Below are 27,536 nucleotides of genomic sequence, written 5' to 3'. Positions count from 1 at the left end.
CATTAAGTCATACTTGATTCTGAAAATAGGTTCGAAATTAACTTCAGAGTCTAGGGTCAAACGAACTCGGTTCGATTACACCCCTCATTGGCATGAGTTGGGGCTGAGAGTAAAATTATGCAGCAAATGTGCCAATGGTTGATGATACTATCCAATTCACATTAGCATACAAACTCTAATAAATTAAGGCCTTATTTGTTTTGAGCTTAGAGACCCTTCTGAACTGATTTATAAATCTATAAACTGGTTTAGTAACTAATATTTTTTTTTAATATTTAATTAAGTTTATTCTGTAAAAAAAATTAAAACTAACTAATCAGGGTTAGCCTAAAACCAAACAAAGCAAAGAAATTCTTTGCTCCAAAAAAACTTTCTAAAAATATGATTCTGGAGCACATGATTGGTTGGAAATCCCTTTGTTTAAAATGATGCAGGAAAAAGCCTGCATCCTTGGCTGCAGAAGATCAGCTTTCGTTTCTTCTAGTTGACAACTTTTTATTTTTTTATTTTTTTGAATTCGCCTTCTGGTTTGTAATTAGTCGAACACGTCAGCTCTCTCGTAGATTCCGTAAGCTCTTTATCCAAACTAAACCCTAAGCATTCGTTTCAGAGGTCAACGTCCGCTCAAGCTAGCTTGGAACTCACCCGTTTGCCATGGCATCTCAAGATCATCATCACCACCACGACCACCACCATGATCACACTCAGGGGTATTCTCTGTTCTCCGTTCTCTTCTCCGTCTTCTCTTTTCCACCTCCAATTTGTCTTCTCCTTCTAATCTAGTAAGTACTATCTCTTCTTCTTTCTCCCTGGATTTGTAGTGGAGAAGGGAGTCATGGGTCGACGACTTCTTGGGTAGGACCGGACGGGAGAGTATACCACTCCCATGACGGGCTTGCTCCGCATTCTCACGAGCCCATCTACTCCCCTGGCTTTTTCAGCAAGAGAGCGCCGCCGCTTCCGTCCAGGGACTTCAAGGAGAGGGCTTTCACCGTTGGAATTGGCGGCCCAGTTGGAACTGGGTACTTTTTCTTGCTTCCCTGTTTACTATTTCTGTACGCGATTTGCTCCTTTCTATTTTGACATTGGTTTTGGTTCCTTTTCTTTTGTTTGGGTTTTTATTAATTTGGATTATAATTGTGGTTTTCTTGTTGGCTTTGGTCTGTTTTGTGAAAATTCTTGGGAAAGATGTCTCTTTTTTCCATTTTGGAGCTCCACCGAAACCTGCATTCGCATTTCCCTTCTGGACATTTGACTTTGTTAGTTGTCAACACAAGAGAATTTCTTCTTGAAATATTAATCTAACAGAGCTAAGCTAAAATTTTGGAGAGGCTTCGTAAAGCCCTTTTCAAAATAAAAATGTGAGACCTTTCCTTCTTCTTTTTTTCAGTTGGCAAATTTTGATAGCCATCAATTTTTTCTTCCTATCATTTGGCTTGCTCGTCTATCTTCTAGATATCTCTGTATATATATTCTGTTCAACTTTGGATCTTTCAGCATTGAAAATTATCTTCTGGTGTTAGTGGGATTGTCATGATGTTCGGTTTCCATCTTTTACTTTTCCATCATATACATAATTGTTTATCTACTCCAACTTGCTTTTAAATATCATATAATTTAAACTATGGTTTTTTTGCATTATTCAGGAAGACAGCTTTGATGTTGGCGCTTTGCCAAATCTTACGTGACAAGTATAGTCTTGCTGCAGTATGCGTCTCATCTTTAAACCATAAGAACTGTCATTTATTTAAGATTTTCTTCTTCTATTCCTTTTAACCATATAAATTCAGGTAACGAATGATATATTCACAAAAGAAGATGGAGAATTCTTAGTGAGGCATGGAGCATTACCTGAGGAACGGATTCGCGCTGTTGAAACCGGTGGCTGTCCACATGCTGCTATACGTGAAGATATAAGCATAAATCTTGGTCCTCTGGAAGAGCTATCTAACCTATACAAGGCAGACCTACTACTTTGTGAATCTGGAGGAGGTACCTTTTCTTCATTCAGTTACATATTTGGGAACTTTGCTTGGACAGAAAATGATATGTTAAGGTGTAACATCTTGATGGTGCAGATAACTTGGCGGCTAACTTCAGCAGGGAATTAGCTGACTATATAATCTATATCATTGATGTCTCTGGTGGTGACAAGATACCGAGAAAAGGTGGCCCAGGGATAACGCAAGCAGATCTTTTGGTAGACAATATATTGTTGTTTCATCTTATTTGAGTGTCGCTTATCTTGTGCTACTGCTGCTGTGCAAGATGTTTGTTCATAATGAGTGTATTTATAGTCTGATTTACCTTGAATATCTTAAATGTAGGTAATAAACAAAACAGACCTCGCATCAGCAATTGGAGCTGATTTGGCTGTGATGGAACGAGATGCTCTTCGAATGCGGGATGGAGGGCCTTTTGTTTTTGCTCAGGTTTGTTAATTTCTACACTTTTAGGCCACTAGTTTCTTGCTACCTTTTCAATTTGTGTTCTTTTGAAAATAAAGTTATTCATCATAGTGTCTATGGCAAATATATCTATGAAAATATTGAGGGCACACATGCAACTAAAGAGCCGATTGATGGCACTATTTAAATATCATATAGATGACCAAACTCATTAGAGTTTGACAAGCATGACACATAAGACTCTGTTAGATTCTTAGCTCTGTGTCACAGCTGACTGCTTCAAGGAGATTGAAACCAAATATGACGCTTCATTTTTCTCAGAAATAGTCACTCTTTCCGTTTGTGTTATACTAAAGTACCAATATGATTTTCCTTTCTCAGTTTCTTGATGTTTTCTCTGCAAGCAATAGTAAAATTAATCTTATCCTCTATAATTTTCATATCCCTACTTCCAAGTGTTGTTTGATCTGGACTCCTGGTGGATTTGGCAGACAAATTCTTGCCATAACGATTCGTCCCGATAATAATGTGAAGCTCATGGAGATGTTCTCATGCAGGTGAAGCATGGAGTTGGCGTGGAGGAAATTGTGAAGCAAATATTGCAAGCATGGGAGATAGCAACAGGGAATAAGCGTCACTGATCCTGAGCTCGTTTATTGAGTCGGCTGCTGCGTTTTGACTTTGTAGTGTTTCTTTAATAAATTTTGAAGCCTTGAGGGTTGTAGTATGCTCTATGCTTCTATGGTTACTGAGACATGAGTATGGACAATAATTTGGTGTAGATTTTGTTCAACAGATGCTTCCTTTTATGATAATAAGCTTAAAAGCTGCAGATAAGTTGCCAATCCATCTTCCGGCTAAATTTGAAAGCATCTTTTTGAACTTTTATTTGTGTCGTTAGACTCTCTCGCGGTTCTATTTAGGTTCAAATATAGTTTTTCTATTCAAAACTGATGAATTTAGTTTGAATTTAGTTTTCTACTCATTGCTAATTCTTTGACCATTTTATCATTTTATATTATCTCCCTCTAAAATATTTGTAATGCGAGAAACTTTGAATTGAAAGAACATAAGACAGAAAGGTTTTCATTAAAAAAAATATTTCTTTGTAGAGATAAAAAGGGATTTCGCCTTTTTCTTAAAATTATAATTAATGTGAAAGAAATCTTAGATGTTCAAAAATAAGATATTATTATGACCATTAGGTAAGTATTCAAGAGAAAATATTGGACAGGTCGTCAACTTGAGACGCACCGGAAACTAATAGCACCTGGAAATTTTAAAATGTTAAAATATATTTGTTACAATTAAACAGGACTAAAAGTAGAAATAAGTCCAAAACTAGTAATAACAATAAAAAGAGACGACTTCACTGGGGATCGAACCCAGAATCTCTGGTTCCGTAGACCAGCGCCTTATCCATTGGGCCATGAAGTCGGTTCGATGGATGGGAACGAGAGGCTATGAATCAGTCATTGCCTTCAGCCGCAGGTGAATCCCCATCATCAGCACTTCCAACCTACTCGCTGCAGCTCACCTTCTTTCCAAACGTCTCTTCCATTTTTTTTTTATCTATAAATATTTCCTGTTAAAAAATAATATGCCAAAAGTCTCACATTATTCTATGAACACTGTAAGGAGTGAGGCATTTTCTATAGTTTGTAAAATTAATTTATAAAAATATAATATTGTAGGTGTACTTACTGCTTCTTAAAACTTATCGGTGATAAGTGGAACACATTTGCAGTAATTTTTTTTTAAGTTTTGATAATAATAATAACAACATTATGTTTTTAGAAACTAATTGCACTCATTTTCTACATTGCATGCACATAATTTTATAAGGAAGTGCTTATAATTTATAAATAAATAACAATTTAATTTTTTAAGGAAAATCCCAAATAGGATACACCCAAAGCGAGACAAACCAACATCGAACAGCCACGAAGCGATCATCCACTGCTCCATCTTTGATCGATCTTTTCCCCTTCTCTCCTTCCGCATAACAAATTCTCCCTCTCTCTCTCTCTCTCTCTCTCTCTCTCCAACCTCTTATTACCTCTAAAACCTCTGCAAACTCCTCAGCCGCTTCCCCGAAGATGAAGACGAGGTCGAAATCCACGAACCCCACAACCAGAGAGAAGCGCACGGCGGCGCCGGAGGCGGCGACGCAGTCGAGGGTGCTCGCGAAGAGACGCAAACCCACCAAGTCCAAGAGGAAGCCTCTCGGAGAAGATCCTCGGAAACCGAAGAAGCCACCCACCGCTTTCTTCTACTTCTTGTACGCCCTTGCCACTCATTCCTCTCTATGCTAGCTTTTGTTTTGGGATGCGGGTGTCATTTGATGTCTTTTGATTGGTTTAATTTTAGACGTTTTGAAGCTAGTGGAGTTGTTTGGTTCACTTTAGTGAGAGAAATTGGTGATGAATTGGTCGACTGCTATGTGTTTGATAAGTGGACGGCAAACGAAGAGTATGTAGGGTTTATGTGGTTTTAGCGTATGCTGCTAAGTTAGTATACTTGAGATTTAGGCAAAGAAATGGATAACTTGCTTTGCTGATGATGAACTTGGTATGTGATAGTGTCCTGTGTCAAGTTCTAAGTAATTCTATTGACTCCATGACAATAGTGTATACTGCAAAGTTAGTATACTTCATATTTGGGCAAAGAAACCTGTGACATGTTCCGCATAATTCTGTTGACCCCATGAGAATTTGGCATATTTCTGGCACTTTATTATTTTAGATTTGCCACATCTTTAGATTCAAGTCTAATTGCGATATGAATATAAATGCACCAGACTCTGCTTCCTTTTGATGCACCTAAGTTTAAATAATCTCTGTCTGAAGGGTTGCTCCTAGATTATGCAGGGATAAACATAAGGTGCTACGGTAGACTGCTACACCAGCCAACTGGATTTTTAGGTATTCAGTGAGCTTTTGACTTGTGTAAATTTACCTCTTCTATTGAGTAGATACACATTTTCCAGAGGTAGATATCTATTAACTACAAAAGCTAGATATCTTGTTATCTACCAACTACTCAGAGAGTTTCACTTAGAGGTTCAGGTTGGGAGAATCTCAACTTTACTTTTAGGTAGTTTGGGAACAATCACCTCTAAGAAATAGCAGTACTTATTGGATTTCATGGAATCATCCCAGTTGGTTCCTCAAACTTAACATTATGCTTATTTTTGTATGTTGTTTGAGGATATTGGTCAATAAATGCATGAAGCACTCCTAGACTGTGGCCCTGTTTTGGGTTAGTCTCTACTTGATATGAACTTGAGTGATGTATCATTGTCTTCTATCATGTGACTCACCACTTCTTTCCTAGAAAACTAGGATATTTGATACGAACACTAAAGAAAGTTATGCTGCTCTAATTCCCTAATGAGTCCCCTGCTTACCTGAACTGGAAGTGAAGCTTTGCATAGTTGAAAAAATTCACAGGACGCTAATTGTTTATGACTCTGACTTTTTGGATTTGGTTTATAATTAAATGTTGCTTAATACAGCACATTTTGAATTACCACGTTGTGTCTTCTATTCCAGCTCAAGAGAAAAGCAAAAGTAGCTAATGCATCCACAACTAATGCTTCTATAAATTATCTTCTAATGATACTTTACAGTTTTATTTTTCTGATTTCCTAATGTGAGCTTGTTTTAGTACCGTAATAGTATGCCAGTTTTCATATTGTTTTAGTAGTTTCACTATTATATATTTGGTTTTTTCGTTCTAATTCTAGTAGTTATTTATTTATTACAATGTTTTCCTTTTTCTTTCTAAAGTATATTTGTTTTACTGTAGTCTGGCTGGTGATATGTGCACTTAAACCATGTCTTTTCTTTTGAAGGGAAGATTTTCGGAAGACGTTTCAATTGGAAAACCCAAATATCAAATCAATGCGTGATGTATGAGCTTAAAATTTGTTCGTCCATAACGTTCAAGTTGAGAGTTTGATTATCTCCAAGTTGAGCTTAAACTTTGTTCTTTTGTAAGCTCCTTTTTCTTTATCCTTTTTCCAGATTGGCAAGGCATGTGGGGAGAAGTGGAAGACAATGTCTTTTGAGGTTAGTCTCCTACCACCTCACCACCTTTTTTATTCTGAAGACACATCTTTCTAACACTACATGATGGAGATTTCAAATCACAAAACTTGTACTGTTTTTCTTGCTGTTAGTATGAATAGCTTCTCTTAGAGACAAGAGCCAATTTTTCCCCCCAGTATTATGTTACATTGGCATAGACAAAACCTCCAATTTTAATGCTCCATAGATGTTTAATCTTGGTGGAAATTATCTTAGAATTGCATATCAGCATGACAGAACCTTCTCTTTCTTTCTGACAAATCTGGTATTGGTAAATAATGCACTTGGGGAGTCCTGACATAGAGTTGGAATGGACGGAGCAAAACTTTTTTTCTTTCTAATCTTGCCTGAGAATTGCTTATCAAAACCTTCTTTCTTCTGAGAGATCTAGTGTTGCTAAGTAGTGCTCTTGGGGAAATACAGGTATAGATTAATTTATCTTGCCTTAATGTCAAAATAGGATTCCTGCTATAATTAAATCATTGAGATAAGTCTACTAGAAAAAGAGATGCGACTTTGTTCAAGTCCCTCTTTTGTTAGCATTGGAAGATCTTATATTTGCACTTTAAACTCTGTTACAATTTCTACAGCCCTCTTATTTCCTCATAAATTATCCGTTTGAAATGGAAAAGGTGACTCCCATGAGCTGTCTAAAGGGTGATTAAGGAGCATGGAATGCCATATATTGCTAACTATTATCGTGCTTCCTTGCCCAGGAACCTAATATTTGGTTGCGGTAAGGTTTGCAATTTCCAAAGAATTCCAAACTGAGGGCAAAAGAGAAGCAGGGAATAGTATTCCTGTATGTCATGCAGTCACTTATTACTTCCTATACTTTCTTGACAGGAAAAGGTCGCATACTATGATATAGCTACTGAAAAACGAGCTGAGTTTGAGACAACCATGGCCAAATATATCAAGAAAAAGGTAAACATATTCATTTGCTAGACCACTTGCCCTCTCTGTTCCTCTTACATTATTTTACTAATTCATCTTTTTTTTTCTTGCAGGAAAGTGGTGACACTTCCGAGGAATCTGATGACTATGAGTGACCATCTGACAACTGTTAATAAGAACTTCAAAGGTCTGCATGCAGAAGCAAATCTTTTGTATATTGTATTAATGGAACTCTAATATGGAATTAACTACCCTTCTTATCCATCTTCTCGCAAAGTTCTAGTAGCTGTTACTTTCTATTCCTTCCCTCATCAAGTTCATAAATTTGGAAACTGATTATCAGCATGAGTTGCATGCATATATGATATGTTTGTAGTTTTTCTGGGTTTGGATCTGAAGAAGAAATATGGACCTGCAGATATTGGAGGAATGATTATGTTTACAGATTGTACTACCAGGATCCCAGTTTCTCTTCTTCTTTTCTTTTATTTTCTTCAAGAAAATAGTAGGATCCTGTGCTGTTGATATGTGATACATCTAAACCAAGAGCATCCTGGATTTATTTTATCTTATTTTTCGAGAAAAAAGATCCTTCTCTCTTTTCTTTTTATTTTTTATTTATTATTTATTTTGCACTTCTTTTAGTTGTCTAATTTACAGATCGTGGTCTTCTGTACTCAATGTATTTGTCCACCTCTCCTATTCCTAACGTCTAAGGCAATTCACATTGGTGATTACTGGTTACCACCTTTCTCATAACCTAAGAGAAAATAAATTATCTCGCTGAATGGGTAAGAAGCAGCAATAGTATAACTACGTTTCTTTGGTGCAAAATATGTACACATACATCTATAGCATGCACCCACAAAATAACCACGATCCAAATTGTATACTTCACCAAGAAGAATCTAATTTAAGATCGTTAAATTCAATCAGGTAGCTGAATCAATTGCAAAATCTTCTTTCTTACATACTAAGATTATGCTGCTGGAAATATTCTACAATGACAAAAGTAGCACTACAGCTGAACAGTTCTCGATTCGTCAGATATACGTGTAGTCAATAGACCTAACGCCTCGGCGATGCTTCTAACCTCAGCGATCATTGCAACCATGTCATTGAGCTTATTAACGGCCGAACCAACACCCTGCATTCAGAGACATCAGCAAACATAATTTGGATTAGAGTTCAGATGCTGTGGCTTGGCATTATATTCTTTACTGCATTTAAATTCTTTGTAGTTTTTGAAAGATTACCGGCTTCGAGATGATTTTTTTTATTCCAAATTTTGTTATCCTTATCACAGAACATAAATTTAAGATGATATTGTACCTAAGAAACAAAGATTAGAAGAGAGAGAGAGAGAAGTACATACCACCCCGGCTGCTCCTGCTGTTAAGGCCATTGGTGCAGTAACAGCACTAAGCCCAGATGAACACATGACTGGAATTTTGACTGCTCTTGAAATAGAATATGCAGCTGCTAATGTTGGTGTTGCCTATTAAAGTCCACACAAAGATAACCCACTCAGAGTATTATTGAGAAACATAGTAATAAGGTATAGTTCGCGACACAGCCATTGCATTCTGCTGTATTTTAAGTCTGTTAACTACTCCTCATTGGAAATTTTCCCACTCTGGGAATGCCATTAGCATATAGATATCAAAAGATCAACTATATGATATTATAAGAAGACGTCAGATAGTATCTCTTCTTTCAGAAAAGGCACCCTGATTCTCATACCTTCTCAATTAACCCAAGAACACCAGACTTTGTGGGACTAGAGCACTTTCCCCCTTCGGTCTGGATAATGTCAGCACCTTCTTGCTCGAGCAGTTCTGCCAGTTTCACCTGTTTTCAATCTAGTATAAGTAATAAGATCAAAACTCATATATGCTGCTCTTAAGTAAATAACAGTTACCTGATCAGGGAGACTTAGTGTGTGAGGCACAGTGACAGATAGTGTGATAAATGGAAGCATCCTCTTTGTCTCCTGTGTCAGCTTTAGTATCTGAAATTGATAAGAAGTAAAAAAAAAATGAAAAAAAATCAATAACTGTACAGCAAGAAGATGCTAAAGAAAAAAATATCGTATTTCTATTGGCTAGAAAAAATTTGACAAGAGAATTTTGTTACTATCATTAACTGCAATCCTACCTGTTCAGAGGAAAACTGGATACCCAACTCATAAAATGAATCATAATTTCCAATCTCAACCTGCGTTAACAAAGTTAAGACGTTAACTAGATATATATAAACGCAGATGAAATTTTGCAGTAACATGTCAACCAATTATACTAAATAGATTCTGGTTTCTGACCATTTGAGCACCTGCATCTACTGCAGGAAGAAACGCCGAAGGATCGACAGATGAGACACAAATCTGCCAAATTGTAGATGATTATCAGAATTACTTATCACAATTAAAGCTCATGATGTCGTGAAAATAATTTAGTAACCAACGAAGGAGCCGGTCAGTTCAACATCGTTCTTATGACTACACTTTCGATGTTAGATACATTCATGGCAAGTAGCAACGTCAGTGATCTAAGTTTATGGCCTAAAATAAAATCATAATCCCAAAACTTCTGCTCGCAAGAAGTTCTGTATGGCATATCTTGTCCTTTCTAGAATCTGCCTAATAGGATGATGCCCTCTTTTAGTTGAGCATAATATGAATCTTTGGCAGCCCACAGTTGCTTATAATGAAAATTTTCAAGTATTGTTTCATAAAGAACGGGATTTACCGGGAGAGTGGTTAAGCTCGTGGCGAGCTTCACTAACTCCTGATCACAAGCTATATCAACGAGAGTGGCACCTCCCTGTAATAATGCACGATGATAAGATATTAATATGATAACAGGACCTATTACTAAGATACTCTTACATTTGCAAAAGAGAACAATATAAACCTTATCTGCAGCTATAACAACAGATGCAACTCTGTCCTTGTCAAAATTCTGAAGTCCTGAAATGATCTATAACGAAAAGAAATAAGATGTTTACAGAACAGAATTTGATCATGATAAAGAATAGAACTATGAAAGCATCATTTCTAGCTCCATTGGGTTAGAGAATTTGGATAAAGATTTTATTTTTTTTCCTTTGAACTGATCATATGATAATACTATGCTAACCAAAGCATAGCATGGCAATGCGAAGGAAATCCCTAAGAATGTGATGGGTCTTTGTATTCAAGCCAGAGAAGTTCAAAAGGTGGGACCTTTAGAGCCTTTCTCTCACGGAAATCCCTAAGAACGAGCTCTTTGGTGGTAGAAGCCGATGCTCTCGTGGTGAACGAAGCTGGTACTCTTCGGCGGTCGCTTGTGGTGGAGCGGAATCGGAGAAGGTTCTGCGAATAGCGAGGTAGGAGAGAAGAATCGCAGTCATTAACAGTAGAATAGGAAGGAATTGGAAGAGCTCCAACCATTGCTCCAAGAGCCATCTCTCTTCTTTCCTCTGGTGGAATAACTTCGGGAGGGAAGAGATAAGATTCCGCAGCACAGAGTGGTCAGTGGTGACAGTGTGAATAAATATCCAGATGTTTGCAGATATCCGGAGAATTATTCATCCGAAATTTTACTTCGTGATATTTCAAGATAATCGGCGACGTTGCTGGTTTCGTTGACGACTTCATTTAGATTCCACACTTCCCAATCCACTGCCGAATCCTGCGCCGACTACGCCTCGAGCGTCCGCTAATTGCCTAATTCAGTGCGTTTTGCGCACGAACTTTAGTTTGCTCTCAAGAGGAAATTAGGGATGTTTTTGCTTGGATTGACAATTAAGGGTCGGATTTGCAAATTAAGAAGAAAATTAAGGATGCCCTGTTCAGCTTGTTTCATAGCTCCATAAATTACTAATCATTTGCAAAATTGATGACCAAATCCCTTTGATATCTCCTTTAGTTAAACTTGCTCTAATTTTTAAAAAATTCAAGTTTCACCAAACACACCTGCTTCGTTTGCTCACCAACCCTCTTCTTTTCTCTCCTCCAATTAACAAATTAATTTGCAAAAACTTCATTTTAGCCATTACGACACCAATCCTGAGCAGGAGTAGTCAAAAGACTAACACTGCAAAATTGGAAATAGGCAGTGTAAGAATAATGTACACAACTATATATATTATATTTCAAAGCTAAGCTTCTGAAGAAGAGAAACACCAACATCAACATGAACAACAATGAAATACAAAACTCCTAACGACTTCTCGCCGGCAATCCAGTAGCAGATCCATCGGCGCAGTAGCCGTCGTCGAAGTTCTTGGAGTAGCTGACTGCGTCGTAGCCAAAGGTGAGGGGCTTGGAGCAGTAGATGCTCTTGCCTTCCTTCACTAATCTTTTCAGGATTCTTCGCCATCCCCTGCTCCTCTCGGGGGCCTCATGGCCAAGGAGGTGGAAGCGAGACGGGTTCCGGTGCGCCGGAAACCACGACGGAGACGCCATGTAGGTGGAGAAGCATGACGATGAATTGGCTGTGGAGAGGTCGCTGTCCATCCTAGGAAGAGGAGGAGCAGTAGTAGTTTCTCAAAATAAGAAGAGCGATCATATAAGAAGAAGAGAGCAGGTAATACTTGTAGTTTAACAAGTGTTCACAGAGCCATCTTTTTTAAATGACAAAAAAGCCCTTTGCTGGGTTTGGTGAATGCATGAGTATAGAGAGATAGGGTATGGGTGTATTCGTCATTTTATTTCTTATTTTTTCAGATGTTTTAATGTTTATGTATGCCAACTCTCCACCATATTCCTAATCAGTGTATCAAATTCATGGAGCATGATTAGGATTAGGGTTTTTTAATGTATACTAACAATCTCCTTAACATACATGGTTTAATGACCACTTCCTTGCATGGATATCTTTTAGAATCAATTAGCCAATTAAAAATGTCTGGGATTCATATTTAACAACGGATTATTCACTAAACCTTATCATTATGCTCACGTATCTACATCAGAGAGTGGGTTGAGACGAGTCCATTTTAATTGGCAACGAACGCTGCGTTGGTGATTTGGGCGAGACAGCCGATCCAACCCAATATCGGATTCCTGAAATTATTGGAACTGGAAGCGTACGGCCCATTGAATCATTCCATTCATTTCTTATGCTTCCAATGGAGAAAGAGGATATTGTCATCAAATAATTAAAATACCTCTTAATAATAAAATTAATAAGTTATATTTTAGTTATAAATATAAATATTACCTTTTAAAAAAATTAAAATACAAATAAGTATATATATATATATATATGAATAAAAGATAGTACAACATATTTAGACTTTCTTGAGCCTGGTGGATCCCCTTTACACGTGCTCCTACTTGTCCGCATTGCAAGGTCCAACTCGCAATACCCCAAAAATATATGGGCTCACTTTTGGTGCCACAAAATAAAAGAAAAGGATGGCAAAAATTATTGATAGGAGGAGAACAATCGTAGCTAATTTCTTGATCAACATAAACACCATTTCCGCACAGCATCATTAATCCGTGCGGCACGTACCAGAGTTGCACGTGATTTTTTAGGATATATTACTATTTACTCGTTATATTTTTCACCTAAAAATAATCATGCATATATTATCACTTTCGAATCAACTTAGTCCTTTTGTTGTGGTAATTAAGATTTTATTAAGTTTACTTAAAAAGTAATTTGCAATCTACTTGGTAACTCAACTTTTACTAGCCAAAGCTATATTTTTTTTTATTTTTATTTAAGAGCTCAAAAGTTATATGTGAGTTAAATATAAATATTTATTCTCTTTAAATTTATTTTAAATTGTTATACTGTGGAGCTGTTTAAAAAATAAAATTTAAATTAAAGATAGGAGTAGACAAAAAGCCAGGGGGCAATAAAGCACAGCGAATCTAATGAGAGAGATACAGCCAATGCACCAACTCCCAAGCTGAAATGGGACCCAAATGGATTTTTGTCTATATTTCCATGTGATTCCACTATAACTGTTAATGAGGTAAATAGATTTTGGTATTGGTATCATCATGTACTTTATTTAATATGCCATTATTTTAAAGTAGTGTGTGATGATTCAGAGTGTCACGTGGCAGGATTTTGAGGAGCCCCAAGTTAAGAACGTCGCAGGAAGCTGCCCGTTGTCATACATACAGAGAACGTTACTTGGTTGGACAAAGTGATCGAATGCAATGCACTTGGAAAGGCATATCCTCGCCCGGATTGATGGAACTAGCTTTTAACATTCCAATGATTTTTTATATGACAATTAAATATGTTTATTTATTATTTTATTTTTTGTATCTGGGGATTAGGATTTAGTGCGGATTAATCTCCTTTAAATCTAAATGCACGGGCATATATGTGCACTAATGTTGAGTATCATATCACAACATTTGAAAGTTCTTTTTCACATTAAAAAGTAAATAAATGAGAGTTTAGGATAAGGACCCTCGAGCTAACCTATCAGCTTTTAAATCTTTGAATTGAGTTGAGCCGTAAGATTTATGTCAAACTCTGTATCACCTAGACAGTACTTTATTATCTCCTAATAAGTGGTAGCAAAGCTCTGTTGGTTCGGCAATCATATAATACCTTTTATATTGGTTCATTGGTTTAGTGTCAAAGATCGGGCTCAGAAACCCGAGGGGGTAGATACGGTCATTCAATGGAGCAAAGATATATTAGGGTAATGATGTATAAAATTATCAATGAGAAGATTATTGAGTATTATATATGAAAGTTTAGTTCCTACCTTAAAAAATAAAATAATTTATATAGATTTTTGGGTCCTTATTTAATAATTTAAGTTTTTAAATTTAAGTTGGGTTCTAAGATTTGTGTAACTCAATTAAAAAAAATTATATATTTTACTTTATTACTACTACTACTACGTTATAATCTTTTAAAGCAAACAATATATATCATATTATGTTATATTATATTATATTAAAAGAATATATATTTACTCAAATTCTCTACTATGTGTGCATCCTAGGAATAAAAGCCTAATAACAAAGGTCTGCAATCCACACTTTCTCCATAGACGAATGGATGATATAGCCCACTAAAATTGTGGGCCTTTTTGTAGGCTCCCATCCACACAGGAAGTTTCATCCATAACAATGGTTCTTAGAGAATTGGTAAACTATCACAACATTATTAAACTAGAAAAAGGTTGGATAAGTGGACTAATTCTTAGAGAATTTAGTCTTCAGTCCATAAGTTTGTCATCATAGAAGTCTCGGATTGTGTTGAAATACAAATTAGAAAACATAGTATGAATTGGTAGAAGGATTGTGATCATTCATTCCATCGTTCGAACTGGCCAGTGATAAAAGCTAATTACATATACCAAAGCATTCAGTACACAAATGTTGTGATCTCAATCAATCTTTCCCTTCAAACATCTAATGATTAGGAAAAGAGCACACAAACCATAGAGGCATAATCACAAACAGCTTCCATGCGATGCGATCACCGATCACCGATCACCGATCACCGACTCGTCACTCCTTAGCCATCCCGTTCATCCTCTCAAACACGGTGATCAATCCCTGCATCCCCATCTTCCCATCACCATTCGCCACCATCCCCAGATACAACTGCTGGAAAAGTGCTCCCCCGGGCAACACCACCATCTCTTCTGGTCCTCCTCCACCTCCTCTTTCCAATCCCATCCCCAAGTCCTTCACCAAGTACTCAGCGAACCCGCCTGGCTTGAAGTCTCTCTGCAAGATCCTCTCCCCGAAGATTTCCATCACCTTCGACCCCGCCGCCCCGCTTCTCACAGCCTCGAGAAACGCCTTCTCGTCCAACCCCACCTTCCTCGCGAACACCAACGCCTCGCTGACCCCGACGACGCTTCCGGCGACGGCGATCTGGTTCGCGATCTTCCCGCTTTGCCCGCTACCTGGTGCACCGAGCCATGTGACCTTCCCTAACAGATCGAAGAGTGGGGACAGCCAATTGATGACTTCTTGCTCGCCGCCGGCGAGGATGGCTAGTTTGCCGTCCCTGGCGCCGACGTCTCCGCCGGAAACGGGCGCATCGACCGCAAAGCAGCCTTTTTTCCGGGCAGCGGCGGCGATCGCGACGGCAAGGGCGGGTTCGCTGCTGGTGCAGTCGACGAGGACGCCGCCCGAGGGGAGGGCCGGGAGGGCGCCGGAGACGGGATCGAGGATGGCGGCGCGGACGTCGGAGGGGTGGCCGACCATGGTGAATACGACGTCGCTGGAGGCTGCGGCGGCGGCAGGGGAGGCGACGAGGCGGCCATGGAGTCCGGACGCTTTGGAAGTCGTGCGAGCGTAGATGGTGAGGTCGTATCCGGCGGCTTCGAGCCGCGCGGCCATGGCGGCGCCCATGACCCCGACTCCGATCCACCCGATCCGTATCGAACCGGGCCAGATTGGTGCCGGATAACCACGATTTCCTCTACCCTCTTCCATCGTAACCCAAACAATCGGGAATTGTCTAACCCCACTAATTCCTTTATAGGGTTAGAGAGCACATGGAGACAAAGGACAAAGTAAGAGATTGGCGGTACCCCAAAAGAACAACAACAACAACAAAAAATAAAAAAAATCCAATTTAAATTACATCATTGGGATAAAGAACAAGAATTGATGGAGAAATTGCAACAATTGTGTCAGATATGGCAGCCGCAGCAGACGAAGAAGCATCCGAAAGCGAAGACAAGAACAACGGCTTCGACGACGTAAAGCACATGGAAGATTATGTCGTCAACAATAGAGAAACGTAAATTGACGCGTTTCCATCGCCAAGAAGGGGAGGAGGACGAGGAGGACGGGGAAGAGAAGCCAAGCTTCCAGTTTCTTGGCCAACGGGAGTCCTTGGCGTTAAGCTTCTTGAACCAACCAAGCCTCATTGTCACCACCGGAGGAGATGGGATTCGAGGCTCCAAACTATGAGAGATGTCGATGTCAAATTGATGAAATTAATGGGTGTTTTTAAACGGGAGGTTGGTGGGCTTTGGAAACTTCGGCAGGTATGCGGTTTGGCTGGAAGATTGGCCGAGGAGAATAGAGCTGGCTGGCCTACCACTTGACAAAATCTTCTCTTGTTATGCGTGTTACTTCCTGAACAAGGTTGGATGTCTTCTTATAAGGTGGGAAATTTTGTCACAGATGAACCGTTTGGTGGCAAAGGTGAGCTCTTTTAACAGCTTTCATGTACATCCAAAATTCGATCATCTAGAATTTACATTAGTCTCTTTATCAAAAGAAAAAATATAAATTATGCCAGACATGCTCTTTATTTTCTTTTAGTAAACAATAAGAGAAATAAAAACATAATAGCTGTTATTGAATGAAACTAACTCTACATAGGAATTGTGGGAAATATTTTGTGGTTAGGATCTCAAGGTTTGGCTAGGAATTGTAGGAGTTGCTTGTTGCAACCGATAAAGATTAGTCTTTTATGAATTGCAACAATTCCATGGTCTTTTATTAGGTCATATTGTGAGATTCGCTGATACCCTATAATGTAATCTCAGATATGTGGTGGAAGTAGGAATATTTGAGTAAAGATCTACTTTCCAGACGAGTTTTAGACTTTTGGTGTCTTTATAAGAGAACATTACATAATGACTCGGTTCACATTTCTCCTTTTCCCCCAAGAAGCATCTCTTGCTTTGGATGAGATGATATTCTCCGGAGTATTTAACCAAATCTTACTGATAGAGGGGACCACTCAAAGTTCATAGACAACTGTTGTGAGTTTGATCAAGGAAAATGAAAAGAAAATTGTTGTGACTTGTCGAGAAGCTGGATGGTGAAGTAATGCTTGATGTGTGGTTCAACTGAAATAGAATAGTTTTTGCTTATCCTCCATTGCTAGTTGAGCAACCAGCTCTTGTGTGACACAAGCAAGATTTTATTAGCAGCTTTTACAAGCTTGTTGGTCTCAAGAAACTTTGAAGCAGTATACAAGAACCTGAAGACACGCGTTGTGCTCTTACTGAGAGGAAAAAGAAGAAGCAAGAATCACATATGATTATTTCATTTGTTGTACCTTATGTTTGAAGACAATTGATTGCATAATAACTTTGAACAGAATAAGTAATCAGATTGTGGAGAGTTCACAGCCAATTTCATTGATCCATTATTGCACCGGTGTTGGTTGAATCTATTAATTGGTTTTGTGCTGATCCATTACCATCTTTTACAAAAAGGATTAAAAACAGAGATTCTGCATGTATGTTCTCATCCTGGTATTATTCATAAAACTTCTGTAGGAAGCTAATAATTTTCCTGCTAATACGTTGCCATATTTATTAGCTAATTATATTTGATAAAATCTTCAATCGATTACAATTATGCTGGAACATGTTGTTAATTTGCTGGTGGATTGAACTTTTGCAGAACCTTTTTCTTCTTAGGCTGATTGGAGTAAGCAAAATCTATCTACTTCCAGCTGTGATTCTCCAGGCACAGGTATGAAGCTTTGTGGACTATGCTATTACAGGCTGGGGCCTAACAAGCATGGAACAAAGAATTTTCTTTTCATTGTTTTATCTTTCATATTGTGCCACACAAAAGCAGTTCATACACCAGCTAAAAGTCTAATTGACGGCGATTGAGTATCGGCTCAGCTACTCTTCTGTAAAACAAAGAACAATACATTAGGAGAAGTATGTGAGCATGGCTATAGTCATCTCTGCTTCTAAGAACCTAAAGTAGTGCCTGAAACTGCTTAAGAAAGGAGAGGATTTTTTTTTCCCCCTTTTTCTTATTTATAGAAGTGATGTTAGTGTTCTTCTTGAATCAGATGCTGTGGTTGTTCTATGTTTGTAAACCTCTGTTGGTTGATGGAGGCGGCTGTGCTTTTTATGTTTCAATGATACAAGGCTGCAGTCTTTTAGCCAAAATAAAAGGTGAAGAGAATGTTAACTCATAAGTGGGCCTAATCTTATTGTTAATTACACCAATTTTATACTCCCCCTTTTTTGGGGGCGGGGGGTATGTTTCATTTAATTTGGGCTGCAGCCCAAATTCATCGACGGCAAATAGTGAATGGGCTCTGAGGTTGGCCCAACTCGTAGTGTTATAGTATCTTGGACCAGACAATATGAGCTTCAGAGATGGCATTTGTATACATCGATCGATCTGAACCAAGTTGGTGGTCTAATGGGGCCCAAACATCCCATTCGACTCAAGACAAAGTTAGGTTAGGAGTTGAGATCACATCAATACAACCCTAAACATCTAATCTAACAACTTTATAGATTCGATATGAAAATATTCCTATGCTCTAGATCTAATGGTGATGTCAAATTCAGTAGAACCCGTTTTGTCTCAGAAAGGCTACATGCCAAATATCGCATAATGCGAAGCTTGTTAAGGTTTACAGTTTAGGGTTTAACTTTCGGCATATCGTCCTCCAATCGGATCAAGCCATGGAGGAGCAAGAAGGAGAAGGAAGCTTGTCATGGTTTACAATTTAGGGTTTAACTTTGGGCATATCGTCCTCCAATCGGATCAAGCCGAGGAGGAGAAAGGACGCCACAGAGTGAAGTAAAGCTAAGGAGAGTACAAAACTACTCTATGTTCCAATTGACAACACTTGAGCAATGTTGTTGAAAGAGGAGCATGATGCACTGTTCTTGAAAACGGATCATCATGGACATACATGCTTTTCTTTTATTTCTTCCATTTACCACCCTCTCCTTTTAATAAATCTCTCTCTCTCTCAATCCTCTCTCTCTCTCTCTCTTTCTCTCTCTCTGCTATCAATATAAAAAGTTGATGGAGACCACCTCCTAACCCCGGGCGCCAATTCACAGGAAAGACAGACAGACATCTTTGTACTCTTTGGGAGTCGAAATCTAAATCTATAAAGCTCAGTTAAAGTAATAAGGTTGACATTTTATCCTACCAGGCCCATGACCTCCTCATGTGCATGTGCAAGAGTGCCATGCACATGCGCATGTTTGCTAGGGTTCCATGGCCATAGGGATAATAATATGGGTATGCATATGCATGGCAGCTTCTAGTTTCACTCTTTCATATTTGTCATGATAAGATGCTCTCTCTCTTTTTTTTTCATTCTTTTTTTTTTAAAATTTTAAAAAAATTCAAAAAATACCTTATTTTTGTTGCCAGATTTTCAACCAAAAAAAAAAAACACCCAATAGGGTATTTTTCTATGATTTAATTAGAAAACAAGGGACCTAAAAAAAAATTAAAAAGTTTTTCTTATTTTAATTTAATAGAGCAAGTCATAGAGTCTAGAGTCCGTACTAGATAGTTTAAAAAAAAAATTAAAGAAAGAAAACAATGCCAATGAAATATTGTTTGCATAGTATAAAAAAAAAGCTCATCTTGTATATTATATGATTGTTCTCCGATTGAGTATTATAGTTTTGAGCTTCCTACGTGAAGTCCAAGCTGATTACTTTTGGAGTCCAAGATATATAGTGTGAAATCTCTTGAAGTTTCTTTTATTATATATTGAAGCCTTGAAAGAGACTTTTGTGGGAAGATTCTCTCAACTTATATTAAAAAAATATATGTAATAAAATATTGAAATAAAATAACTCCTCGAATTATCCACCATTGCAAGACAAAGTCAAAAGCAAAACTATTTGGGAATGACACCACCACCTGCCACATTTTGAATAATAAAATCCACACCTTTATTTAACTATCTTTGACATGTATCATGTAAGCTTGTGCAATATGTATAATGGACTCCCAACTCATAATATTATACATCTATTCATGGAAAATCCTATGCCCACAAATTGTTTACCATTTGAGAAGGATTTATTTTTCAGCTCAAACCCTATATTATATATTTGTTGAGGTTTATATATGTATACATTTTCAGGGAGGTGGAGAGTTAATTTGGTTGTGTATGGAATAAAGAAAAGAGAGATGGATATAGCTAACAGAATTTATCTAACCCTTTGCTATTTGTTTTGGGATCTTGGAAGGATGAGATTATGAGAAGAAGACCTTTATCTTGTTCTCTTATTACCCCTCTTCTTCCAAGTCGAAAGGTCTAAAATCTTCCACAGACCCACTTGCACCTTTTTAATGCCCATTAAAAGATCCCTGATGGAACTCGTAGTGATAAGACCTGGGTCTTTAGACCAAGTCAAGTTCTCTCTTTGACCACTTCCATAATATCTATATATTCCAGTCTTATTCAAAATATATATATATATATATCCTCTTATTTATATAGTTGAAGATGACCTTCTCCTTTTCCACCTTTGTATCCTTCATGTAAGCTTAGAAAAACCATCTCATGGTACATCTTTAGTCAAGAGGTAATGCTAAAGGTATTTAAATACTATGTAATATACCGAAAGATTGACTGTTATTTATTAGGTTATATAGTTGCTTATAACTTGCCATGTAGGGCAATCTGTATACTAATACCATCATTTAAAGAGACTATTAAAAATGGATTATGATTTTATACATGTCATACATGTCTGAATTGATCCATATAAATCAACCCACACTCACAAAAGATAAATAAAAAACCTTTTTTTTAACTTAATTATATAAGATACTAAAGTTAGTCTAATATGAGGAGCTCTATCTCTCTCTCTCTCTCTCTCTCTCTCTCTCTCTCTCCATATTGCAATGTAGAAGATTTTTTTATATTTTTTTATCATGAATAAATCAAACAATGACATATATTGGCGGTGTTAAAACTCTAGAACGAGATATAGTCAAGTATATGGGGAATATTATACTCTTCACGCTTGATTCCTTGATCCCTTATAAGCATCAAATCTTCCACGTCTTAAACTTGATTGTGTTCTTATATTCATGTTGCAATAATCCAACGGTCAAGTAATAACACATTGGTCGTATAGGAAAAGAGTTGATTGATTAGCCAAGTAATATTTTGTAATGCTACTAAATGCTCAATTGCCATTTGGCCAAGTGCAAGGATATAGAGTCTTACTTCGAGGGAGAGGAAAACAAAGAAGGGAGAATTAATAAAGTTATACGCACATACATTAATAGCCACAAATATTTTCTCTATCGTCTGTTTAAGTACTTGTTCAAAGGATTCTAAGGGATGATTCAAGATGTTGAAATTGAAACCACTTTCTCTAGTGGATGCCTTAATCCATCCCCGTGCCATATAAATTGTAGACAGTTGACTAGCTCTCTCAAAGAATTAGTATATAAAACTTTCTTCGTACTTTTGGCTCTGCTTGTCACTTTTTATCCTTTTGACAATTAGGGGAAGAATACAAGACTTAAACAAGTAGACATGATGTTCTTCTAGAACTAAGCTAATTCTCTTTCGTGCTCGTTGATTTTCTGAATAGATGAACGTCAGTAGTAGGAAAGATGGGTCTTATTTGATGTATCTCTTTGTTAAGTCCATAATTTTGAGCTTAATTAGCGGAATAATTTTGTTTATCTCACAGTTAGATTTGGAGGCAATGGATGGCTATCTTCTTCTTTTTTCCATCCTCTCTAGTCTCCTTTGAAAAAAATTCTCGGCACTCCTCCCCTTGTAATCTCTCTTTCTTGGTGTCTCTCTCTTAATTGCTATTAAATAATAATACTACTACAAGTAATAAGTTAGGAGATTACATTAGATAAAAGTATAGTTTAGTAACAGTTTATATTTGCATATACATTGTTGGTGTGGTTATCCATTACATTTACACCTTAAAAAATCTTTAAAGGCTTTTGAGAAACTCCTAACTTGAGTTATTATTATTATTATTATTATTCGATATTTTTTTGTGTATCAAAGTCTGTATCACTATTTAGTAAAGTTAAGAAAGTTCTTAGTCGACGTAATTTTTAATTTTAAAATAAAGGCGAGGAAAAAGCCAAGGAGATCTAAAGCCGCTTTTGCTTTTGCTCTTCGGCTTTTATTTCCGGACAAATGCGAATGCATTATGCAAGGGGTCCCCAAAACTTGAGAAAGGCCGATCTCACTCACGTGAACCTGACCTCACTTATCGGGTTTCGGATCCCAAATGGCCAAATTAATTATACTCATCATTTTAATCTTTTCTTTTCACATCTTAGCAGTTTTTTTTTTTTTTATCTTTTAGTGATTTTAAATAATTTTTTTTTGCAAATGTCGAAAATATTTTTAATATACATCCATTTTATTGACAGTTTGGTCAGTTACGCAAACCCTAACCCTAACCTTAATTCGATTTGATTCGTATCCGACCCGATTCAATGGATCTAAAACTATTGGGGAGAATACCATCATGGTTGCCAAAGTGAGATTCCTGCAGTCCTGGTTGCATATAAATGTCATGGTCATGGTTGCACAAAGGCACAACATGCAACCTGCTCCTCTTCCACATCGAAAGGGACGTTCGCACACTAAACTTCAAATTCTCCACCAAACTCTCACCACTGTTCTAATCAATATAATGACTTCACGTGGTCAACAATATCATGCTCTTCTTATTCTCTATCTATCTATCTATCTATCTATCTATCTATCTATCTAAAGCTTTTTATTCTCATTAACAAGAGAGAGGCACGATTAATGGTGACCGTCTCTTAGAGTCCAAGTAATCCCCTCCCAGTCTAAAAATGTGGTTTGCAATCGTACGTTTCTAAACCCCACTCGTTAATTATCAGATTGGTGGTGCGTGATATACCCACATTTTTCTTATCGGTCCTACTATTCTGCACTTATTATCGTTAAAACTCTTACAGTTTCCCCGTTGTGACTGTAACCTCCTCTACCGTCTTTGACCTTGGAGTCATTTAATATTGTATAGAAAAGCTAGCACAGGATGGTCTCTGGAGTTTGGCTAAAAAGTAGAGTTTTGATCCTGAGTTCTTAGAGTGCAGTCCTCCTCTTAAGTAAAAGTTATCGGCTGGGAAGTTCAAGATATATATCATCTTCTTTTGTTTTATTTTCCTTAGGTTCGGTGCCGTATGATATGGAACCGAGTCACTTATGGTTATAATACAGCCATAACACGCCAACCCTCGTTCTTCTTATGCCTTACATACAACTCTCTTGACTAATATGAATGCTTGTTTCGGGGCTATCTCCACTGTTTCTATTTGCTAGAGTAACTTTTATTATTCACTTGATATTGTATTTTATAGTCGTTATAGTCTTATATTTCTTCTCCTTTTGCAAGTTGTAACTGTTAAATCTCTTACTTATATATATATATATATACTACACTAATTCCAATGGTGATGATACGTAGTAGGTGGTACGTATTTAATTATTTAAGACTTCAATTAAACAGAAGCTAAAAGAATTCTCTGTGACATTGTGAATTAGTCAAACCATGGCAGATCATAAGCACCACATATGTATATATATAAATAAAGGGTGAGCCTGATCAAGTTTGGACTCCCAAAATATTTAGAATCCCCTAGTTGACATATTATTCGGACCCATGGACTAAAATAATCCCTCCCTTATGGGAGTTGTTTATGTTACATTGTTCAGGTATGCAATTTTGACTAAAGATTGTCCCTTTCTAATAATTTTAGCTTTAATATTATCAAATGTCAAACCTTCTACCAATAATAGTGACAAGTTTCCTACCATCATTAATGCCGAGGAGGACTCCCCCCCCCTCTCTCTCTCTCTCTCTCTCTCTCTCTCTTTCTCCTGTTTAATATTATTGCCATCATGAAGTCCAAAGTTGAAGACACATGAGAATGGCATCATATTTTTTATTTTTAAAAAATAAATAAACTCCTGTATATAGACCAAAAGTTGAATAGATTCAACTCTTCTTCCAGCCCTCATAGTATGAACTTAATTTCTTATTACAAAGAAAATTAATAAAATCTCTTGTACTGTAACTGGTAGGTGTGACATATATCACAATTTTATAAACGTGGCGTAGCTAGATGGAATAATTTGCAGCCGTGACACCCAATTTAGGTACAAATTTGTAATTAGTACCTATCGATTTGTGACAGGTAATCCTCTAATCACAATTTGCATACATATGAACGGGCGTGTTGCTCTTCTACTGCCGAGTTCACACGTAAGCCGCTCACAAGTACACCGAAAGTTGCTTATGGCCGTTGGATCTTGATCATACGAATCAGCGAGGGAGGGGGAGGGGGAGGTGGTCCCCCACGTGCGTAAGACCGGTCAAATGACGGTGGACACGTGTCAGCAGAGCTCTCGCGAGGGTAGAAGGAAGAAGGTTTGAACGTTTGACCACCGGAATTTCCACCGTCCGGCTCGCGTCCCATGTGACCGACTGTAGCCGGTGCCAGCTCCAAATTGCGGTCGCTGACCAGACCCATCGCCAGGCGACCGGATGTAGCCGTAGACTATTCCACCGCCCACTCCCTCTATTTTACTACAAATACTTCTTTTTAGTACAAAATTAAAAGCCATTTCAAGAAGTCTCCCGTTCAACCCTATCTATCTATCTATCTATCCAAAACTCTGGACCAAAACAAAAGCATAGGAAGACCAAAGCTTAAGAGTCCTAGAACTACTCCTCCTTCCCCTTCTCCTCCTCAACGCTTCTCTCGCGCTCTCTATCTAACACAACACTCTCCATGTCAGGAGAGAAGGGAGATCTCTACCACCATTACAACCCCCTCTTCCAGGCCGATAGAGACTACTTCTCTGATCTATCATTACTATTCTCGCAGAGGCCGGGAAGTACTAGTAGTGTGTCGAATGATCTACCGGGCACCGACGCGCCGTCGGCGAGCTTAATAGACTACCATGGCTTGATCGACTACGGCGCGCTTGCGAGGGCCTTCGACGTGCCATGCTCGTCGTCAGATGATCCGTTTAGCCTCCGAGACGGGGCGGTGAAGCGCCAGGAGTTTGCGGTGGATACGAATTGTGTTGGTGGTAATAATCCGACTGAGTCAGCAGGGGGCGACGCGAGCGCGGCGCCGATCACGCCGAACTCGTCGGTTTCTTGGTCGTCTACTGAGGCAGCCGGAGAGGAGGACTCGGGCCGTTGCAAGAAGGATCAGATGAAGCAGGAGGAGGAGGGGGAGGAGGAGAAGCAGCAGGTTAAAGTTGGCGACGAGGGAGGTGACAAATCTAAGAAAGTGTAAGTTTTCGTTTTCTTTTTCCTCTTCCTTGAGATTGATTTGGTTTTGATTTGCTGAATGTGAACAGTTCAAAGTATGTTAAAATTTGGTTACTTTTTGTTGATCCTCCATCTGCAAGTGTGAACATCTACTAGGGTTTCGTCGCCTTGCCTAACAAAACAAAACAAAACAAAACTATTTTAGGGTTTCCCTAATTCCTTTGGATTAAAAGGTCTATATTCCCTTTTCCTTTACCAGTACTCCTCTCTTTCTTTTTTGACTATGTGATCTTACCATCCTTCTGGCATTAGGGGAAGAATGAGCAAGAGTTGAGCTGCATGTTTCAGTTCTTCAAGGTCCCTTCCGACTTCTTCTTTGAATTGAAAATAGGGGAAGACTGTGGGTTAGTAATTAAGTTGAAACCTTAGACCAGGATGGGTAGATCTCCAGAGTTAAGAGATAGCTAGCAGATGTTTGAAGCAAGAGAATGGTGTGGTTCCTTTCAGGGAAATGGACTACTCATCGTAGTATCGGTAGAACTCTGATCATCACTTTGCCTTTCTCTAATAGTAAACTGACTGCCTGAGCTCAATCAAACAGGAGCAAGCCCAAGAGTAAAGGAGAGAAAAGGCAAAGGCAACCTCGCTTCGCTTTCGTTACGAAGAGCGAGGTAGACCACCTCGAAGACGGCTACCGGTGGCGGAAGTACGGCCAGAAGGCAGTCAAGAACAGTCCTTATCCAAGGTCAGTAAATTAATCGTTCACAGATCTCTTAATTTTACTCATCCATTACCATATATATATATGTATGTCTTTTACTAATTTTGAGCATGGAATCATAATCCTCGCCGCAGGAGCTACTACCGGTGCACGACGCAGAAGTGCTCGGTGAAGAAGAGGGTGGAGAGATCGTATCAAGATCCGTCGATCGTGATCACGACGTACGAGGGCCAGCACACGCATCAGAGCCCCGCGACCCTCAGAGGGAGCGCGCACATCTTGCCGCCGCCGCCACCGGCGGCGGTGCCCGCTATGAGGCAAAGCTTCCTCCAGGATCTTCTCATGCCCCAAGTGAGCCACCCTATGCAGCAAATGGAAGCAAACCCTAACGTTTACCTGCCAACCCTACCACCTAGCACTCTTCAGCAGCTCCAATTCCCTGACTATGGTCTCTTGCAAGACATTGTTCCTTCCTTCATGCAACATAGCCGTCAACCATGAGAGTACTTCTCTAGATCTCTCTCTCTATCATCCTCTCTAGGTTATCTATTCCCACTACTATAAGTCCACTGCTAATGTACATGTACCTAATTCTGAGGCCATGGACTCGAAACTAGTATTGTAGAGATAGAGTATCATGAATTTATCTTTCCGACTCATTGGAGAGAGGAATGTTCTCCTTTTGTTTCATACAATACCCACTTCAGATTTCATGTTTAAATTTTTCAACAGCTACCGATGCTTCAATGGATATCTTTTCTGCTGCATTAAATGGTGAATTGTGTGAAAAATGGCAATTATAGATCTAGGACTAGGCTTGTGATTATTAGTTTGCTCGTTTTCTTCTCTTGTTCTCGGTAAGATCTAGTGTATGTTGTCATGATCTAGTAATGATAGAGGATGGGAAAATATATAGTAGATCAATCCACAAGACTTTCCAAGTCATAGAAGGAATAATACCAAGGGACTGTAGAAAGTCTAAAGGGCTATCAAGTATCAAACCAGGGACCCATATGTACCTAATTTATTTACTCCTTGCAGACCTTGGACTGAATGATGTATGACTTGTATAATTTTTCCTTACGTCTAAAGTCAAGATCACCATCTATTTGCATGAAAATAAAATAAAGTGGAGTGGTTTTTTCTCTTTTTTTTTCATTTATAATAATGGAGATATATTGGTATATCTCATGAAATTATTCATCTAGCTATGAAATAATATGAGAGTTAGAAGGATGCTATTGAAGTTAATGATTACTATCTTGCTTCTTTTGTGTTATTAGCTGTGTAATGGTTGAGAGATGATATATTCCTCACTCGCTGTCTTTTGTTTTGTTGCTACTTGGTGGTGGTATAGATAAATTCAGCTTTGAGATTTCGTAATGGAATTGAGCTAGTTTTTTGTTTGTTTTTGTAAAAAAGATAGAAAAAAGATTA

At 38.2% G+C, this 27,536-nt stretch overlaps 5 protein-coding genes and 1 non-coding gene across 6 annotated transcripts; 3 read left to right on the top strand and 3 right to left on the bottom strand.

The window, feature by feature from the left end:
* The first annotated feature begins 551 nt into the window (after positions 1-551).
* On the top strand, positions 552-3,255 carry LOC140760979 (urease accessory protein G). Its single transcript, XM_073098114.1, has 7 exons — positions 552-710; positions 822-1,022; positions 1,647-1,707; positions 1,791-1,992; positions 2,079-2,200; positions 2,328-2,432; positions 2,966-3,255. Exons 1-7 carry the CDS (start codon positions 655-657, stop codon positions 3,047-3,049), a joined length of 831 nt encoding a protein of 276 aa, XP_072954215.1. The 5' UTR covers positions 552-654; the 3' UTR covers positions 3,050-3,255.
* A 517-nt stretch (positions 3,256-3,772) lies between these two features.
* Positions 3,773-3,845, bottom strand: TRNAR-ACG (transfer RNA arginine (anticodon ACG)). The gene has a single exon. It is a non-coding gene; the product is annotated as a tRNA-Arg (tRNA).
* A 498-nt stretch (positions 3,846-4,343) lies between these two features.
* Positions 4,344-7,658, top strand: LOC140761297 (high mobility group B protein 14). The gene is made up of 5 exons (XM_073098573.1): positions 4,344-4,689; positions 6,265-6,322; positions 6,437-6,481; positions 7,346-7,426; positions 7,510-7,658. Exons 1-5 carry the CDS (start codon positions 4,508-4,510, stop codon positions 7,549-7,551), a joined length of 408 nt encoding a protein of 135 aa, XP_072954674.1. The 5' UTR covers positions 4,344-4,507; the 3' UTR covers positions 7,552-7,658.
* Positions 7,659-8,188: 530 nt separating this feature from the next.
* LOC140758762 (uncharacterized protein ycf23-like) lies at positions 8,189-10,933 on the bottom strand. The gene is made up of 9 exons (XM_073095050.1): positions 10,620-10,933; positions 10,309-10,374; positions 10,144-10,218; positions 9,717-9,779; positions 9,554-9,613; positions 9,318-9,407; positions 9,140-9,247; positions 8,772-8,894; positions 8,189-8,543 (listed from the first exon to the last, which is right to left on the bottom strand). The coding sequence occupies exons 1-9, from the start codon at positions 10,839-10,841 to the stop codon at positions 8,415-8,417; spliced, it is 936 nt and encodes a 311-aa protein (XP_072951151.1). The 5' UTR covers positions 10,842-10,933; the 3' UTR covers positions 8,189-8,414.
* A 3,644-nt stretch (positions 10,934-14,577) lies between these two features.
* LOC140758756 (probable 3-hydroxyisobutyrate dehydrogenase-like 2, mitochondrial) lies at positions 14,578-16,423 on the bottom strand. Its single transcript, XM_073095036.1, has 2 exons — positions 15,964-16,423; positions 14,578-15,853 (listed from the first exon to the last, which is right to left on the bottom strand). Exon 2 carries the CDS (start codon positions 15,810-15,812, stop codon positions 14,874-14,876), a length of 939 nt encoding a protein of 312 aa, XP_072951137.1. The 5' UTR covers positions 15,813-15,853; positions 15,964-16,423; the 3' UTR covers positions 14,578-14,873.
* An 8,292-nt stretch (positions 16,424-24,715) lies between these two features.
* Positions 24,716-27,100, top strand: LOC140760385 (uncharacterized). The gene is made up of 3 exons (XM_073097321.1): positions 24,716-25,399; positions 25,980-26,123; positions 26,234-27,100. The coding sequence occupies exons 1-3, from the start codon at positions 24,888-24,890 to the stop codon at positions 26,598-26,600; spliced, it is 1,023 nt and encodes a 340-aa protein (XP_072953422.1). The 5' UTR covers positions 24,716-24,887; the 3' UTR covers positions 26,601-27,100.
* Positions 27,101-27,536: the final 436 nt, after the last annotated feature.

Source organism: Typha angustifolia, chromosome 1 (genome assembly GCF_048772165.1).
Source record: "Typha angustifolia cultivar Huaian chromosome 1, ASM4877216v1, whole genome shotgun sequence".
NCBI lineage: Eukaryota > Viridiplantae > Streptophyta > Magnoliopsida > Poales > Typhaceae > Typha > Typha angustifolia.
The sequence above is the reverse complement of the archived record's forward strand: the minus strand, read 5'-3'. Positions and strand labels throughout refer to the sequence as shown.